At 41.3% G+C, this 17,917-nt stretch overlaps 1 protein-coding gene across 1 annotated transcript in view; it reads left to right on the plus strand.

Moving 5' to 3' along the window:
- The window catches only part of EGFLAM (EGF like, fibronectin type III and laminin G domains), a 125,209-nt gene that overhangs the window by 77,604 nt on the left and 29,688 nt on the right, over positions 1-17,917 (plus strand). The window contains exons 9-13 of the mRNA XM_034440767.3: positions 1,502-1,844; positions 3,259-3,359; positions 5,562-5,662; positions 6,547-6,691; positions 10,131-10,320. Coding sequence (XP_034296658.2) covers positions 1,502-1,844; positions 3,259-3,359; positions 5,562-5,662; positions 6,547-6,691; positions 10,131-10,320 — 880 coding nt within the window. The remainder of the gene's footprint in view (positions 1-1,501; positions 1,845-3,258; positions 3,360-5,561; positions 5,663-6,546; positions 6,692-10,130; positions 10,321-17,917) is intronic.

The following is a 17,917-nucleotide window of genomic DNA, read 5'->3' on the forward strand; positions in this document are numbered from 1 at the left end:
GATGTGAGAAGTTGTCTTACACTGAGTGGGGAAAAAAAAAACCCAGTGTTCTCTTGGCACTGTCATTTCAAGATCTCGGTCAAAAATATTTCCTATGCTTGCTATAATATAAGATGCTTTGAATAGAGATATTATGGCTGGAGTATATGGCTTTTTACAGGCCTGTGTTTTCCTGAGCTATATCTCTTCAGTCAGATCAATAGATACTTCAAAGTTATTGTGCTTTGTAAGAAAGGATACTTCTTCTCTTGCTCCTATTGCTTATGTTCCTTGGGAATAAAAAAAAACCTGCAATAAATTTTAGCTTTTTAAAATCACAATCAGTAGACCACACTGAAGTGTTATCCATCACTTCTTTTAACTGACAGAAATATGTAGCCCAAGTTGCTGAATCCTATTCTGTCACAATAATTAGACTGGTAAAGTGATACTGTCCTTAAACTTTAATGCAGAACAAGTAAGGAAAGCAGATCTCAACGGGTGTATGAAACCATGTGAAATAATGGAAAACATACTCACTGGGGACAAAACCAGCAATGCATACTTGGTAGAACTCTGATCTCTTTCCCATGTTTAACACAGGCCTAATGCTCTCTCTCAAAAGCCCTGCATTTTTAAAAAGAACATTAAAATGTTATTTTTTAAAAAATGCTAAACTGGTGTATATGAAGCGTGTCTTCTTCATAAGCTTTTGAGAAAACACTGATCAGGCATTACATGGTCAGAGATGTGTCAGGGTTCCAAGTAATATAGAGAACTCTGAGGCAAGCAGGTTCCTCAAAGAACAGGTTTATTGGACATATCATACTGGCACAGACTGGTGAAAACCGACTCTAAAGATTTCCGCGGTTTTCACCTAATTAAAAGTTAAGCTTTTTCCCCCTTTCCCAAACAATCAGTCACATGTTCCAGTCAAGGTGCTGTCCTGTTGCTCGGAAATTTCACTCCTCCTCTTTTTAGTCACCTGTGGGAATGTCCTTGGTTCTCAGGGGGAAACTATTTTGTTTTGGCTATAAAACCCCAGCTATCTCTGTTCCCCCCTCCCTGACTGAGGCCATCTTGGAGACTTCAGTGTTGCCAATACGTCTATGAAAGCCAAGTGTTTTCTCTCTTCTGCAGTCCCGGCCAAGATAGCTATGAGATCCAGTACCCCAGTGATTGGAGGAGAGGGTGTTTAAACTTTAGAATAAAGGCAATATCATGAGCCATATCATATAAAAATAATTACCAGAATGTATTTCAATTATGGTTAGGAGGATGTGAAGATGAACAGTTAGTCAGTATTCTGTCTCAAATTAATTAAAGCTTTCTTCTCCTTAAGAGATGACACAGTAGGACACTCGTATCGTAAAAGTTTGGCAGGAAATCATTCTACTGCTATCATATCAGTTTGAGTAATTATTGCATATCATTATACTATCCATGATTAACATTTAGCTGTAAGAACTGCAGTATCGACTTTGGCCTTACTAAACACGTTTTTTAATAAATTTTTCATTAGCTCAAACCACTTCCTACCATCAAAGGAGACAATACAAATTTTTTGGTTGAAACCAACCTAATACAAGGAACTAATGCAGAACTCCTTTCTGGGCTGCTTTCACCTACTACATATCCTGTCACTTCTATGGCAACAACTACATTCCTACCACGCACTACGATCCCTTCCAGCATTACTGCTAAGGCCATCAGGAGGAACAGCGGGACTTCAGTTGTACGACAATCTGATCAGTCCTGCGATGAAACCATCTGCTCCACCAACAGCTTTTGCATCAATGATTATGAGCGGAGTGGCTCTCGTTGCCACTGCAACCTTGGCAAAGGAGGAGAGAGTTGTTCAGAAGGTTGGTTTGCTTGGAAAGCTTTGGTAACTCTCTGTACATTCTGAAGATTTCTTTGTTCAGGACAGATTTCCAGAGCAGCATTTCATATATTTGATTTGACACTTTAGTGCATTTACAAGCATAGAAGAACCATAACTGGAAAAGACACAGCTGGCTTTTGGGCAGATGGTGGGTTTCACAAAAACCTAGAGGGAACTTAATTCATATCTACTATCTAGGTTGAGTAAACAGCATACCTTTTGAGAGGCAATATAACTTTAATGACCAGCTGCTTAGGTCAAAAAACAAGAAATGGCTTTTTTAAATTGTATTCTGATTGTGAGTTTTCTAAGGGCTTCTATTTTATGAATGTTCAAAGTCAGCGTCACAGTTTTGGGGTGTCCCAAGGTTGGCTTTGTTTCTGAATTCCCATAACTTTTGCCAGTACCTTTCCATATATTATAATTTTGCCATGCACTTTTTTTTCCTTAAAGCAAAGTATTGCATTGAAGGTTTGACATTTGAATGAGGAACGGACTGAAGCTGTTGTTCTTAAAACTACACTTAAAACAAAAAAATGGGGAAAATATGTGATTCTTCAAACTTTTGGGATGAAGGGACCAGTTAGGAAAATTTAAGCAGTTGGCAGTGACAGTTAAAATTTAATGTTAAATGTACCAAGATTATATTGTGATCTAATGTTTAAAATTGATTCTGTTATTTGATGTCCCAAAGGTGTTTTTTCAGGAGGCAACTGGACTTTCTTGTTTTTTCTCTGAAGACGTTTCGCTTCTTATCCAAGAAGCTTCTTCAGCTCTGACAGGACAATGGAGTCTTCTTCTCCAATATAAATATATTGATAATAAATATTTTCAGAGTTTGTTGAAGAAAACACATCCAGAAAGCACACATAGATAACTGATGCAGCAGGATTCATTAAATAAGAAAATTCTTTATATACATAGTAATACATGAAACATATATACAATACCCAGAGCAGTTCTCGGAATCAGAAGCATAATCACAGAAGCATGGTTAACAGAAGGAAGGACAATAATAGGAGCACACAACTTACATTTATACATATCGGTTAACCTAAGCCACGCCCATGCTCCAATCTGTTTCAGCTACCAAACAGCCCTCATTGGCTGGCTTAGTTGTTCTGCCTATACATTGGCTGACCTTGCTACCATGTCCTATTCCAGCCAGTCCCCAATGGCTGACCTATTGCCATGTCTATCCCAGTCATGAACTTGATATTGACTGAAGAAGCTTCTTCTCCAAGAAGCTTCTTGGAGAAGCGAAACATCTTCAAAGAAAAACAAGAAAGTCCAGTTGCCTCCTGAAAAAGCACCTTTGGGACAACCATGTCCTGGACTACAGTCCATTATTTGATGATTAACTGCTAAGCAATATCTTTGTTATTGACTTTCAGATATCAATATTCAGTATCCTCAATTCTTTGGATATTCCTATGTCTCCTATGAGCCTCTTAAGAATTCCTATCAAACATTCCAAATTACTGTTGAATTTATGGTAAGTGTATGCAGTCTTGAACTTAAAAAGGCTTTGTTAAAACCTATGCAACATTTGAACTAACGGATGAATGAGTCAAAGAAAATCTGTTAATACATTTAGAAAGAAAAGAAAATGTGAGCATCTTGCAGAATACCTCTGTGCCGTTCTGTATGAGAGCAACTTAAAATAGTGTATTTGATATGCAGAATGTGCCAAAGTTTGAACAGAATCAACAAAAGTTAGTTAAATCAGAACATGGTTTTACAGAGAAATTGAAAAGCTCATTTGAGTTTCCCATTTGGCACTATATATCACTGGCCCTTTTAACATTGGAATGGAAATTGGTCAAAAACCATTAGATACAATAAAAAAATAAAGATAGCAGTCAAGATGATATGACTGAAACTTCATCTGTTTTTGTGTCACACCTTTAAAAATGGGTAGAGCTTCTGAAAATACCTCGGTCGGGCTGACTGTCCTGACCATAAAAAGTAGTGCCAACCATGTTGAAGACCGTAATCTTCTGCCACCAATAGCCGCCTCCTTTTCAGGGTGATCCAATCCTTCACCCATATCAGAATGACTGCCTGATGGTAAAGCTCCCAATTTGGGAGTCCAAATCCCCCTCTAATTTTAGGTTCCTGCATCATCCTGAGATTAATCCTTGATTTTTTTACTTTGCCAAATAAATTTAGAAATAACTCTGTTCAAGGTGTTGAAGAATTCCCTAGCCAAACTTCTCAGGGCAATTTGGAACAAAAACAACCATTTGGGGAGGACGTACATTTTGACGGCAGCAATCCTTCCCATAAGTGATAGCTGTAAATTTTTCCACCTTTCCAAATCTCTAACTGTCTGATTATAAAGGGGAACATAATTATCCTCCTTTACCGATGAACACCTTGCTGTCAGCCAAATTCCCAAATACTTTATTCTATTAGTTATCTGCAACCCCAGGAGTCCCTCCAACTGACTCTCCCAAAATCTCCCAAAATCCCTAAGTACTCTCCCAAAATCCCTAAGTAACTGTAATAGCTTCAGTCCTGATTCTGATGGATCTTCCAATATGAAAACTAGATCATCCGCATATGCCTGAGCTTTCACCTCCTGGTGCCTAACCCTCATTCCTCTTATTTCCATGTTCCTCCTAACCTCCCTAAGCAATGGTTCTAGTGTTAGCACAAACGGTGCTTATTCTAATCGTCCCTCAGTCATAGGAAGCAGGCAATGGCAGAGACTACTCCTAGTCAAAATCTAACTCAAAAATATACAAAAACTGTCACCTTTGATCTTGGGGTATTTACGGCACTCAAGACTGACAATCCAGTCCATGAGTTCCTCTGGTTCTCTTTTAAAAAACAATCTATACCAGTGACCATCACTCCAACGGATAACAGTTAATTCCACGTTTTGTGCAGATACTTCTGCCCCATTTCTTTTTATGGTTTTAAATCACTACATTTCATTTGAGTCCATAACTCTAAATTCTAAATGATAAAAGTAGAAGAACATTTCTTTGTCTACATTTTTCACATGATGCATAAATTTAGTTATATTATTTTATTTGTTCAGACACCCCTCCACACACACCATGGTACAGTCTCTTTAAAGGGAACCGTCCCCTTTTTCCGATGCCTCTATCTATACCTTTTCCAGCTTTACAATACACAGTGGTACCTTGGTACTTGTTAATTGATTGCAGGAGACGTGATGAGTACCAAAAATGTCAAGTACAGGGGTGACATCCAGCAGGTTCTGACAGGTTCTGGAGAACCGGTAGTGGAAATTTTGAGCAGTTCGGAGAACCAGTAGTGGAAATTTTGAGTAGTTCAGAGAACCGGCAAATACTACCTCTGGCTGGCCCCAGAGTGGGGTGGGAATGGGGATTTTGCAGTATCCTTCCCCTGGAGTGGGGTGGGAATGGAGATTTTGCAGTATCCTTCCCCTGCCACGCCCACAGAACTGGTAGTAAAAAAATTTGGATTTCACCACTGGTCAAGTACCAAACAAATTTTTCCCATCAGGAATAATGTATTAGTCACAAGGCAACCAACACCAGCAAGCTTGTGTGTTGAGTACCAAACAAATGACAAGTACCAAGAACAAAATGTTCATGGCAAAATGCGTTGAGTACCAAATTTGACGAGCTTCAAAGCAGTCCAGTACCAAGGTACCACTGTATTTCTAAATGACTTCTAGATTTTCTTTTTGCATTCCTAGGCAGAAGGAGAGGACGGTTTGCTTCTGTACTGTGGAGAGAATGAGCATGGACGGGGTGATTTCATGTCACTGGCAATCATCAGGCAAAATGTTCAGTTCCGGTAAGCAATAAAGGAAAATAGCTACAGGATCTTTTTACTCTTTCCAGATTGTTCACTTAAAAATAAGTGGAGATAAGCACAAGGTCAGGAGACCATAACTTACAGTCTTCTTCCTTGTCAATCAACTCAGTGGCAGCTTCTTTTCATATATAAAATACTGGAATTATTACTATAGTGCTAGCTCTTGTCAGGGAGTTGGGAGTATTCCCTTGTTGCATTGGGCCATCAACAAGGCAGACTGTGAATCTTCAAATCATTTCAGGAAGTTGATAGTTTCTTATTTATTTAATTGACATTCTCTTTTTCATGTCTACAATTAGAGGATTCAAAATCCTTGAAGTCCTTTTGTCAAAGAAAAGAATTAAGAAAGATTTTTTCTTATGCCGACAGTAAAAGAAACATAAAAGGACAGATTAAAATAAGGATTGCTAAGACATTTTTTAAGGGCCAGATTCTGTAGAAGTACTAAGGCTATGAAAATATGGAATTGTTAACACTTAAGAGGTAAGACTAGTTAATATTTTGGTAATATAGTACAGGGTTAAAAATTAAAAATGCTCAAACTCTGCGGATTTTTCGGGATTTTTTTTTTTTTTTGAGTTTTGGGTGTAAGGTCATGAAATCTCAAACTTTGGCAATCTCTTTTTTTCTCTTTAAGCATGTGGTAGGTATGGTATGGTAAGTACTGCATTGCTGATTTCTTCAAATGATTTACAGATTTCCTTTTTAATAGAAAAATATCAATACATGTCAAATGAGTAAGCAATCTTTGATGATAGAGAAAGCCATTGTGATGGTCTGCAAACAAACAAGCAAACAAACTGAAATTTAGGCACCCAGGTATCTAAGTTTGATTATCTCACATTATCCTATATTGGTCTCAGGTTCAACTGTGGAACTGGAATTGCAACAATGACAAGCAAGGACAAAATTAAACTGGGCGGTTGGCACAGTGTGACTGTATTTAGAGATGGAGTAGATGGATGGCTTAGTTTGGATAACAGTCCACCAGTTCCTGGAAAATCGCAGGTGAGTTACTGGCGATAAAAGGCAATAATATAGTAACAGCACTTAGACTTCACAGTGCTTTACAGCCCTCTGTAAGCAGTCATCAGAGTCAGCAAATTGCCCCCAACAATCTGGGTCCTCATTTTACTGACCTAGGATGATATAAAGCTGAGCAACCTTGAGTCAGTGAGGATTGAACCCCTAGCAGTCAGTAGAATCAGCCTGCAATACTGCATTTTAACCTACTGCAATCTATATTTAGCATTCTATATATAGTTTGTTTTGAAGTAAAAAAAAACCCCAGAATTCTCAAAATCGGGGGCAGTGAACCACTGGATGAAGTACAAGTTTCCTTAATTTCAGTTTGGAGATGCTTTAACCATTCTTTAAGAACATACCTACATGCCACAGTCTTTCTCTCCTCCACTAATGTTGGCTTTTTTGTGTGTCATGTAGAAATAGTATTTTCCATCTTCTCTTGATTACATTCACACATTGTTGTACTTCAACAATGACTGTGCTGGATGACTTCTTTCAGTGGTTTCTCTAAGGGTATTGGTGCTTCAATCCCTGGAACTCCTGGACCATGATTTCAGTATTTAGAGAGATCCTGATCTCTATCACATAGTGAAAGTCTAGTCTATTTACACATATCTTGGTCTTCTGTTCTATTAAGTAGTAACAAGATATTTCTGAGGCAAACTAAAGATTTCGACAGGTAACTTACACCTGATACTCTAGCTATCTGCTACAACTCATATCCTCCCTCCAGCACCAACCAACGTTAATGAGAAGACGGTAATTGATGGGTGTTTCCACAGTGGCTAGGAATCTTTACACCTTCATTTGCCATGCTGTAAACCAGGGATGTCAGATTCAAGGCCTGGGGGCCAGATCCGGCCCACAAGGTGCTTCGATCTGGCCCGTGGGGCCACCCTGGAAACAGTGGAGGACCAGCCTGCAGTGCCTCTGCCAATGAAAACGGAGCTCGGGAGGGTCATGCTCAGCCCTCCCAACTTCGTTTTCGGCCGTGACAGCCTCCTGCAGCGTTCTGCCTTCTGAAAACTGGCAGAAGGCTACAGGCCGTTGCAACAGAAAATGGAGCTCGGGAGCCCATTTTTGCTGGCAGAACAGTCAGTCAGGCCACCACAGGCGCCCCCCCCCCGACATGAGTGATGCCAAGCTGGCTACACCCACCCTGACCCTCTGAGGTCAAACACAACCCTGATGCGGCCCTCAATAAAATGGAGTTTCACACCCCTGCTGTAAACTATTAGGATAGCTGTTCTTGCTGGCCTTACGAACAAAGCAAAATAGAGACTTGCTATGTAGACAGAGCAAATGCCTGGAGCAAACCACATTAAACCATCTGTCTGAATATCCTACTTCCTCAGAGGGCCAATTATATATTTTGGGAGCCAGAACTTAATTTAAATCGTCACTGGCTTGTACTATCCGTAGTATCGTTTATATCGTCTCTCCTTTTCCTTCCCTTGGCTTTCCAGATGTCACTAGGCAAAAACTCTAGACTAGTGCATTTGCTGTTGCTTTGTCACTCGGGAACAAAAATATATCTTAAAATATCTCTGAATCAATAGCCAGTGCTTCCCACTCAGGTAAGGAGGAGTGCTTCTGTTAAACTGTAAGTATTTTGAGTAAGGAAAAACCTTACATCAGTACCAGCTTCCAATGTTTAACCAGCTGCCCATGCATTTAGGAGGATAAAAGTGATGATGGAAGTACAAAATCACATTAGATGCAGAGACATCACCCTGCCAACAAAAGTCAAGGCTATGGTTTTCCCAGTTATAATGTATGTCTGTGAAAGTTGGACGATAAGAAAGGCTGAGCACCAAAGGATTGAGGCCTTTCAACTATGGTGCTGGAGAAGACTCCTGCGAGTCCCTTGGACTGCAAGGCGATCAAATCGGTCAGTCCTAGAGGAGATTGACCCTGACTGCTCTTTAGAAGGCCAGATCCTGAAGATGAAACTCAAATACTTTGGCCACCTAATGAGAAGGAAGGACTCACTGGAGAAGAGCCTAATGCTGGGAACAATTGAGGGCATAAGAAGAAGGGACAACAGAGAATGAGATGGCTGGATGGACTCCAGAGGACGGTAGAGGACAGGAAGGCCTGGAGGAACGTTGTCCATGGGATCGTGATGGGTTAGACACAACTTCGCAACTAACAACAACAAGAGTGACTTTACATCAGAATACATCAGTTTTCTTTTTTGGTGTATCAATATATCCAATGTAGTATTGCAATGAAGGAAAGGAACAGTGAAGGGACATGATATTTTAAATGGCTATATAAGCCAGTTTACAGGAAATGCACAGCTAAAGACAATAACTGAATCAGAGATAAAAGGTCTTTTACTCTGTTTTTCCTGAACTATAGAATCTACATTCAGATTTAAAATGTGTGGATTTCAACTCCCAGAATTGCTGACTGGGGAATTCTGGGAGTTGAAGCTCACACTTCTTAAACCCGCTGAGGTTGAGAAATGTGAATCTAGAGAATGCAGCTTCTTTGAAAAGAAGCAGGTAATCAAAAAAAGGTAAATCGCTTCAAACTCGATTGCAGGAAATACGATTTCAGCAACAGAGTGGTCAACGCCTGGAATGCTCTACCCAATTCCGTTGTTACCGCCTCAAACCCTCACAGTTTCAACCTCAAACTGTCTACCGTGGACCTCACTCCGTTCCTAAGAGGTCCGTAAAGGGGGCGTTCATAAGGGCACCAGCATGCCTACCGTCCCTGTCTTACTGTCCCCTATTTGTATTTACTTCCTTTGTTTATGTTTATGTTTATGTTCATACCTACACTTGTTATCTTGTACATGTTTGACAAATAAATAAAAAATAGTTTCAGATTAAAAAATATATATTTTCAAAACCTATAGAACGGAGGAATCTCCCTTCTAATTTCTATTGAATCTAACCCTACTAAAGTTATTTCCTCATTTCAGGAGTATTTCTACCAGAAAATCTGAAATATCTCCTGATTGACCATTGATGCCATTGATGGGACTTCTTTTGTCCTTCTTTTGTCTTTTAGAACAAAAACTAGAGAACAGTATTACTGGTCAGAGGAGGAACTCTGCACAAAAATGTGCAGTTGTGAACAGTAATCCAACAGTGATGAAAAATTGTAAAATAGATTTGTTTTTTTTTTTAAAAACCAATTAAGAAGAATCTTGGATTCCTATGGCTGGAGTAAGACTTAATTCAGAGCAATTTCATCATAGAGTATTACCTACATTTAACTAGTTATGGAGTTGCCTGAGACATGATGGTCTGAATCCCCATTTTGGTTAAGTTAAATTGTTCGGTGAGGAACTGACTAGGAATACTATGTGCCCCATTAACATCTGTGGAGGAAAAGCAAGACAGAAATGTAATAGTTTGCTTAATTTCTCATCACTGTTTCCTCTCTGTCTGCCTTCTGCTTCTAGGGTCAATATAACAAAATTACTTTTCGGACTCCCTTCTACCTTGGCGGTGCTCCCACAGCTTATTGGCTTGTGAAGTCAGTAGGAATCAATCATGGCTTCCAAGGGTGTGTTCAGTCACTCACTATTAATGGAAAGCCCATTGACATGAGGCCCTGGCCTCTGGGAAAAAGCCTTAGTGGGGCAGATGTTGGTAAGTTCAATGTAGTTACCATTAACTCATTTATCTCATACATAAATCCCAATTTACCCAATCTAATAATGATATTGCATTGACCTTGTTCTATGATATAGGGTTTGCTTTAATTTATTTATTTGTTAGATTTAGGTTCCACTATTCCTCCAGCAGTAATAAGTTGTGTTTGTGTGTGTGTGTGTATATATACATATATATAATCCTTCACTATTTCCCACAACAATCCTGTGAGGTAGCCTGGCCCAAAACGGTGGAGGCCAGGAAGTATTGTTTCCCAGTTGCTGTTCTATCCTTGTGGAATGGACTCTCCAGATAAATTCTGGAACCTAGTAGAGTTTTCTACAGAGTTGCTTGAAGACTTATTGTTCTTAATTTATTTTGCTTTGAATTACTTAGATTGATTTAATTATTATTTTATTTGGACTTTTAATTACTTTCCATTACTTTATGAATATCATAAAATTATAATATAATTTTATATTGTAATTATTTTTCCATTACTTTATGAATATTATAATCACATTTTTGTAACATTGGTTGGTTACTGATTGTTTTAATTTAATTTCCTTATATTTACTATAGGTAATTTAGTGATTATTTTGTAAACAACCGTGAGTCTGTACTGATTCATTATTTTACAAGTAGAATGAATAAATATGTCAATCGATATAATATATTGAGCTTCTATAGTTATAGATGGACTAAACTGGATATCCCAGTACTTATTCAACACTTTAGCTACTACGCTACAACTTTTTAAAGTTGCATCCCAACATAATAACATTTAGGGTAGTTTAATAGGACAGGTTAGTGAATCTACTCTAAATGTGACTGAATCTAGATCCAGCCCAGAATAATGACCTTGCAGTAATGAGTTTTCTTAGAAATAAAATTCTGTGTTTATTTGTTTAGGTACAAATAGTCCTAGTTTAATGACCATTCATTCAGCAACTATTCAACATCACGGCTGCAATGAATGAATGGTAGTTAAGATCCTTGAAATTAAGGGTGAAGCAGCATCCTTGCTGTTCTGTCCCCACTACACGTTAGTCTGTGTGCAACTCAACTTGCAGCTAAACCCACCTATCCTCCAATAAAACAGACCGTGTGCATAGACCTGAATTCTTTATTGAAAGAACAGGATATGGTGAAACTGGGAAAAATAGGGATACAAACAATGAGAACCAAATACAAAATAGACATTATTTAGTTACTGCTGAACATAACAATAAATATAAGCAATTTAAATCTTACTAGTGATGCTCTGTGTGTGGGATGTGGGTTTGTACTTGGATAACCATGTGCCACAGATTAAGATGGAGCCTTCTTTGTGCTTCTGCCTTCTCCAAATGCTAAAGGAAATGGGTGTCTGGCTTCCCAGCATGCAATTGTTTTGAGAGTGCAGGCTGATGGGTAATGGGTGGGGTCAGCTTCAAAAATATACTTGGTATTTGTCCCTCCGGCCACTAGATGGGGCTAGAGAGCAACAACAATGTAAAAATAGCCACAGCACTTAGACTGATATACTGCTTTACAGTACTTTATAGCCCTCTCTAAGCGGTTTACAAAGTCAGCATATTTCTCCCAACAATTTGGGTCCTCATTTTACCCACCTCGGAAGGATGGAAGGCTGAGTCAACCTTGAGCCTGGTGTGATTTGAACTGCCAAATTGCAGGCAGCCGGCAGTCAGCAGAAGTAGCCTGCAGTACTGCACTCTAACCACTGCGCCACAGTGGCTCAGTCGTGCCCCAGCATATAAAAGTTATATGCTGGAGCAGGACACTTGCAGTCACATGATCAAAATCCAGGCACTTGGCAGCCTGTCCATGTTTACAATTGCAGGATGCTCTTCAAGTCTCCCAGTCGCCTACAATATCTTTCTCTTCCCTGCCCTTTTGGCCTCCCTGCCCTCCGATGGCCCTGCCACCTCGCCCTCCACCATCCCCGCCAGTCCCATTGCTCTGCAGGTGCATGGCCTTCACAAAGCATCCCCAGGTTGGACATGCCTCACAAGCAGTGAAGGGAAGAAGAGGACAGCACTGTCCACTCATTCAGCAACTATTTGAAGTCACAGCACTGAAGGAGGGGGACTTATGACAAGTCCTCACAGTTTCAGCTGCTCTAGCATCCCCATGTGATTGTGAGTCAGGCCCTTGGCAACCGGCTCACAGTTACAAAATTGCAGCATCCTGCAATCACATGATTACCATTTGCTAAGTACCCTGCTGGCTTCCAAAAGCAAAGTCAATGGGGAGGCTGGCAGGAGGTCACAAATGGTGAACACATGACCACGCAATGCTGGGACCACAAAGATTTCGCCTAACAATAGCAACTGGAGTTGCCGGAACTACCGTCATAAGTGTATGTATGTGGTCACATGACATTGTACCTTACAACTGCCTCACAGTAATGGAGTTCTTAGTTCCAATTACTGTAGCTAAGACTGTCTGTATAAAGTCATATGCTGGCCAGGTTCCTTTGTTCACTTCCATCATGCCCTCCTTCCATGGACTCATCATTGCCGGGGTGGTGGTTGATACCCCCAGACCTATTGTTATGGGGGACTTCAACCTGCCATCCGTCGGTGAGACGTCAGAGGTGGCTCAGGAGTTCATGGCTTTCATGATGGCCATGGACCTGACCCAGTTAGTGCAAGGCCCCACTCACACAGGGGTGAGTGGACTCTGGACTTGATTTTCATCTCTGGTCAGTGGCTGAACGATCTTGGTAGAGGGGACCTAGACATTAAACCCTTGTCATGGACAGATCATTCGCTCCTTCACTTAGACTTTTAAGCCGCTTCCCCCCACCGCAGGGAGACAGAACCGACTAGATGGTTCCGTCCCAGGCGCCTGATGGATCCCGAAAGGTTCCAGATGGAGCTTGGGCCGTTTCCTGAGACTCTGGCACATGACTCGACTGAAGACCTGGTGGCCGCCTGGGATAGTGCGGCTGCAGGGGCTCTGTACCGCGTCGTGCCTTTGCGGCCTCTGACCCGATGCCAACCTCAATTGGCTCTTTGGTTCTCCGAGGAGCTGAGAGAGATGAAGCATCAGAAAAGACACCTAGAGAGTGTTTGGAGGACTAGTCAATCCGAATCTGACCGGATACAGATGATGTCTTATATCAAGACCTACCTAGTGGCAATAAAAGCGGCAAAATCTAACTATTTTTCCGCTCTTATCGTATCTGCAGAGAACCGCCCAACCACTCTGTTTAGGGTGACCCACTCCCTCCTTCGGGTGGGTGTGCGGGAAGATCCCTTGCAGGGTCGAGCTGAGGATTTTGTGCAATTCCTGCATGATAAAGTCGCTCAGATTCGGGAAGGCTTGGACTCCGACTGGATGAGTCCAGGGAGGGAGATGGGGGCGAGTCTTGAGAATATTATCTGGGAAGAGTTTGACCCCGTGGCTCCCGAGGACGTAGACAGGATTCTGGGTAGGCTTAGTGCTGCCACATGTTTATTGGACCTGTGTCCCTCCTGGTTGGTACTGGCCTCCAAGGAGGTTACACGAGGCTGGCTCCAGGGGATTATAAATGCTTCTTTGAGTGAGGGTGCCTTTCCCGCTGCCTTGAAAGAGGCGGTGGTGAGGCCCCTCCTCAAGAAGCCATCCCTGGACCCGGCTGTATTAGCAAATTACCGTCCGGTCTCCAACCTTCGTTTTGTGGCGAAGGTTGTCGAGAGTGTGGTGGCACAACAGCTACCCCAGTACCTGGAGGAAGCTGTCTATCTGGACCCATACCAGTCGGGCTTCAGGCAGGGGTACAGCACAGAAACGGCATTGGTCGCGTTGGTTGATGATCTCTGGAGGGCTCGGGACAGGGGTTGCTCCTCTGTCCTGGTCCTATTAGATCTCTCAGCGGCTTTTGATACCATTGACCATGGTATCCTGCTGCAGCGGTTGAGGGGGTTAGGTATTGGAGGCACCGTGTTACAGTGGTTCTCCTACCTCTCCGACCGCTCGCAGTTTGTGTTGGCAGGGGGACAGAGGTCGACCTCGAGGCGCCTCGCTTGGGGGGTGCCGCAGGGGTCGGTCCTCTTGCCCTTTCTGTTCAACATTTATGTGAAGCCGCTGGGTGAGATCATCTGTGGTTTTGGGGTGTGAGTCCACCAGTACGCTGATGACACCCAGCTGTACATCTCCACCCCAAACCACCCCAATGATGCCCTTGATGTGATGTCCCGCTGCCTGGAGGCCGTGCGGGTCTGGATGGGGAGAAATAGGCTCAACCTCAACCGTTCCAAGACTGAGTGGCTGTGGCTCCCGGCGTCCTGGTATAGTCAGCTGGTGCCATCGCTGACTATTGGGGGTGAATCTTTGCCCCCCACAGAGAGGGCCCGCAATCTGGGTGTCCTCCTGAACTCACGGCTGTCTTTAGAAGAGCATATGATGGCCGTAGCCAGGGGGGGCTTTTTATTAGGTTCGTGCGTGTGGTGCATTGGCAAGCAAAGCGTGCGCTCAGCGAACCGGTTGTTACACCGGTTGAATCCCACCACTGGATCCATTCTATGACTGCCTTGGTCCACCTGCCATCAGTTCTTCTTGCTATGTGACCAGCCCATTTCCATTTCAATTATTTTACTCTCTTGATGATATTGTACACTTTTATTTGTTCTTTAGTTCACATGCAGGTCTTTTTATCTTGTCTTGTGATGCCGAGCATGTATCTGCCCATGGCTCTTTGTGCCACTTTGTATTGATTGTGAGGTTAGTGTCCACGTTTCACCAGCATATGTAAGAGCAGGTAGCACACACAGATCCTTCCATGGACTATGTCTTGTAATTGTTCCCTTGAAAGCTGGTAGGGAAGGAACAAACCAGATTTCCATGGGGAGGGAGTGAAAAAATTGTGAGTCCCTCGGGAGAAGGGCGGTATATAAATATAATAAACTAACTAACTAACTAACTGTCAAATGATGATGCCTTATATATGGGATCTAGTTAAAAGTTAAGTCTATTAAATCAGCTCAGACAGGCAGATGAATATAAGAAAAGCTGGGTCCTCAGAAAACCTTGTCCAGAGCCACCGAATGTCCTACAAGTAATAAGCAACCTTGAATCACAGTTACTTGCAAATCTATTTGAACCATTGAACTCAGGTAGAACTCAGGTAGAAAATATAAATGACATCATAGGAACAATCTAGGATTGTGCAGGTTCCTGTGTTGTATCAGTGGTAGAAGTAGACACAAAGTCAGTTTTCAGGTCTAGTGTAACTTAGATAAGAGGTCATCCTTTTGTTCTTTTTATAACATATATCAAAAGAGGGCAGTAACTGCGATCGACCACATTTGGAGTTGTTGAACTCTCCCCTGGATAGAAATACCAGGTTATCTGTGGGATATTAAAAAAGCTAATAAATTGGCCTAGAAAGCAGGCACTGAAGAAAATAAGGTCTTGGGGAAGCCTACTGTGCAATTTCACGATAGAGTGAGAAGCTATAGAATACTACAGGATTTGAAACTTAACAAAAAAATTCTCTCTGATCTGCACTGCTTGTTGGCTGCCTTTACCACCATCAAAACCCACCGTGTTAAAATCCTAGTAGTATCTTTATGTAAAATGCAACATTTAAAATAGAAGATGTTTGGTTGGTTGTGGCAATTTGTTGAATTGAGCGTTAAGAATCAAACTGTAACCAGATTAATAACAAGGACAACCCAAATTTTGGAAACTTGACATTTTCAAATCTGTGGTTTTTCTCCCCAGATTTGAAAATACTTCCCACTTCATAGGAAATAGCAATAGCACTTAGACTTATATACCGCTTTACAGTGCTTTACAGCCCTTTCTAAGCAGTTTACAGAGTCAGCATATGGCCCCCAACAATTTTGCTGTTTCCAGGGTGGCCCCGCAGACCAGATCTAAGCACCCCATGGTCCGGATCCGGCCCGCAAGCCTTGAGTTTGACACCCCTGTTCTAAAGCATGCGGCTAACCCCAGTTTATTATTTCTGTGCTTACACCAACAACACTTCAGCAGGAACTGCACAGTGAAGTGTTTGGTATGTGCACTCCCAGAGAGTCCAAGGCAATTTTCAACGCAGATCCGTAGGTCTTTCAAAGGAGGATCCTGCTGAATGTTTTGCAGGGCATTGGAAATCTAATAATTCAGCAATGGATGTAAACTGAACTTGAAATATCTGCATGATTTTTTCCGCAATTAATTTCTTCAACTTCTTCCTCTAAGTATTGTAAAAGATTAGGCTTTCTATGCTAGACATGGTCTCTTGAGTGTTGACATTAAGACACATTATCCTGTATTACTGGATACAGTAATACAGGATACCTCTTTAATGACTAAAGTGGTGACATTTAAATGCTCTTCAGAACTATCTGCGAGAGAGACAAATCTGCCAGCTTCAACAATTGCTGTTATCTCAGCCACTTTCCCTTTAGATAGCAAGATAATGGCGATGCTGATTATAGAAGATGTTCTATGCATTTACTTAATTTATTCAATTTGTAAAGCTACCACCTGCAGGCAACTCTCGGTGACTACTAGCAGGAAAACAACCAGAGAAATAGAAATAATAACAAAAGAAAGTGACAGAAAAGAACACATATAAATACCTACATTGCAGGAATCAAAACATATTCCACACAGATTTACACGTATTGATGCTTATGCAGTACCCTGGTCCATTGCTAGAGGGAAAAGCCAGATCTTCAGGGTTTTCTAAAGGCCATCAGAATCAGTGTCATGCAGGAACTGTTCCACAGGTAGATGCCCTGTTTATTATAGCAGAATCATGTGGCTTTCTCTAATGTTTCTGCTTGTCCCACTAGATCTGCCAGATTGGACATGTTTTTGGTCCCCAGAATGAAGCAGTGTCATCTAATCGGTCTGAGGAAACATTTTTTTTCTCTCCCATGACACTTTCATTCTGGAACAGCCCATTTCAGAAATATGGATGGACGTGATGATGTTAGCCTTCAGGAAGACCATGAAACCCTGGCTTCCCCTTTGTTACCAGGTCCTGGAACCAGGGTGTTAATAGAGCATTGGCATGACCATGGGCAATATATTGGTACAGATATTTTTATAGGGAACGTGACACAATTTTTCCTTTTATTTGAATAATTATATTTTTAAAAAATCTTAGTTCACCATCCAGAATACTATAGGATGGACGGCCACATGAATTTGATCAATAAGTAAAACAAAACCATGCTCATCCTATCTGATCTTTTGGAGTGCACAGGGATAATTAGAGATAGGAGGTCGGAGCTTTGTAGATTACAACACCACCTTGAAGTGTACCGATAATGATACTGTACTTGGGCAACATGGATTATCTGCCATGCAGATGGAATATTTAACAAGTTGCATTGTAGCTAATAAGTTGAGATCCTGCTGCTTAGCACCTCTTAGTATAGGTCCTATCAAACATAGAAAAAATAAGAGAACTGAAGTTATATTGCACTTAATCTAGTGATTGGAGTAGGCGTCCAAAAGAACAAGAAAGAAGCTAATGAAGAGTATGAAATCTGGCAAGTGGCATTTATAGAAAAATGCTGCAATTATTACTTCATTGCTATTATTTTGTAGCAAAGCAAACCTCTTGGAGCCTGGAATTCAGTCTCTTAAT

The sequence above is a fragment of the Pantherophis guttatus genome, chromosome 2 (assembly GCF_059756535.1).
Source record: "Pantherophis guttatus breed Tessera chromosome 2, ASM5975653v1, whole genome shotgun sequence".
NCBI lineage: Eukaryota > Metazoa > Chordata > Lepidosauria > Squamata > Colubridae > Pantherophis > Pantherophis guttatus.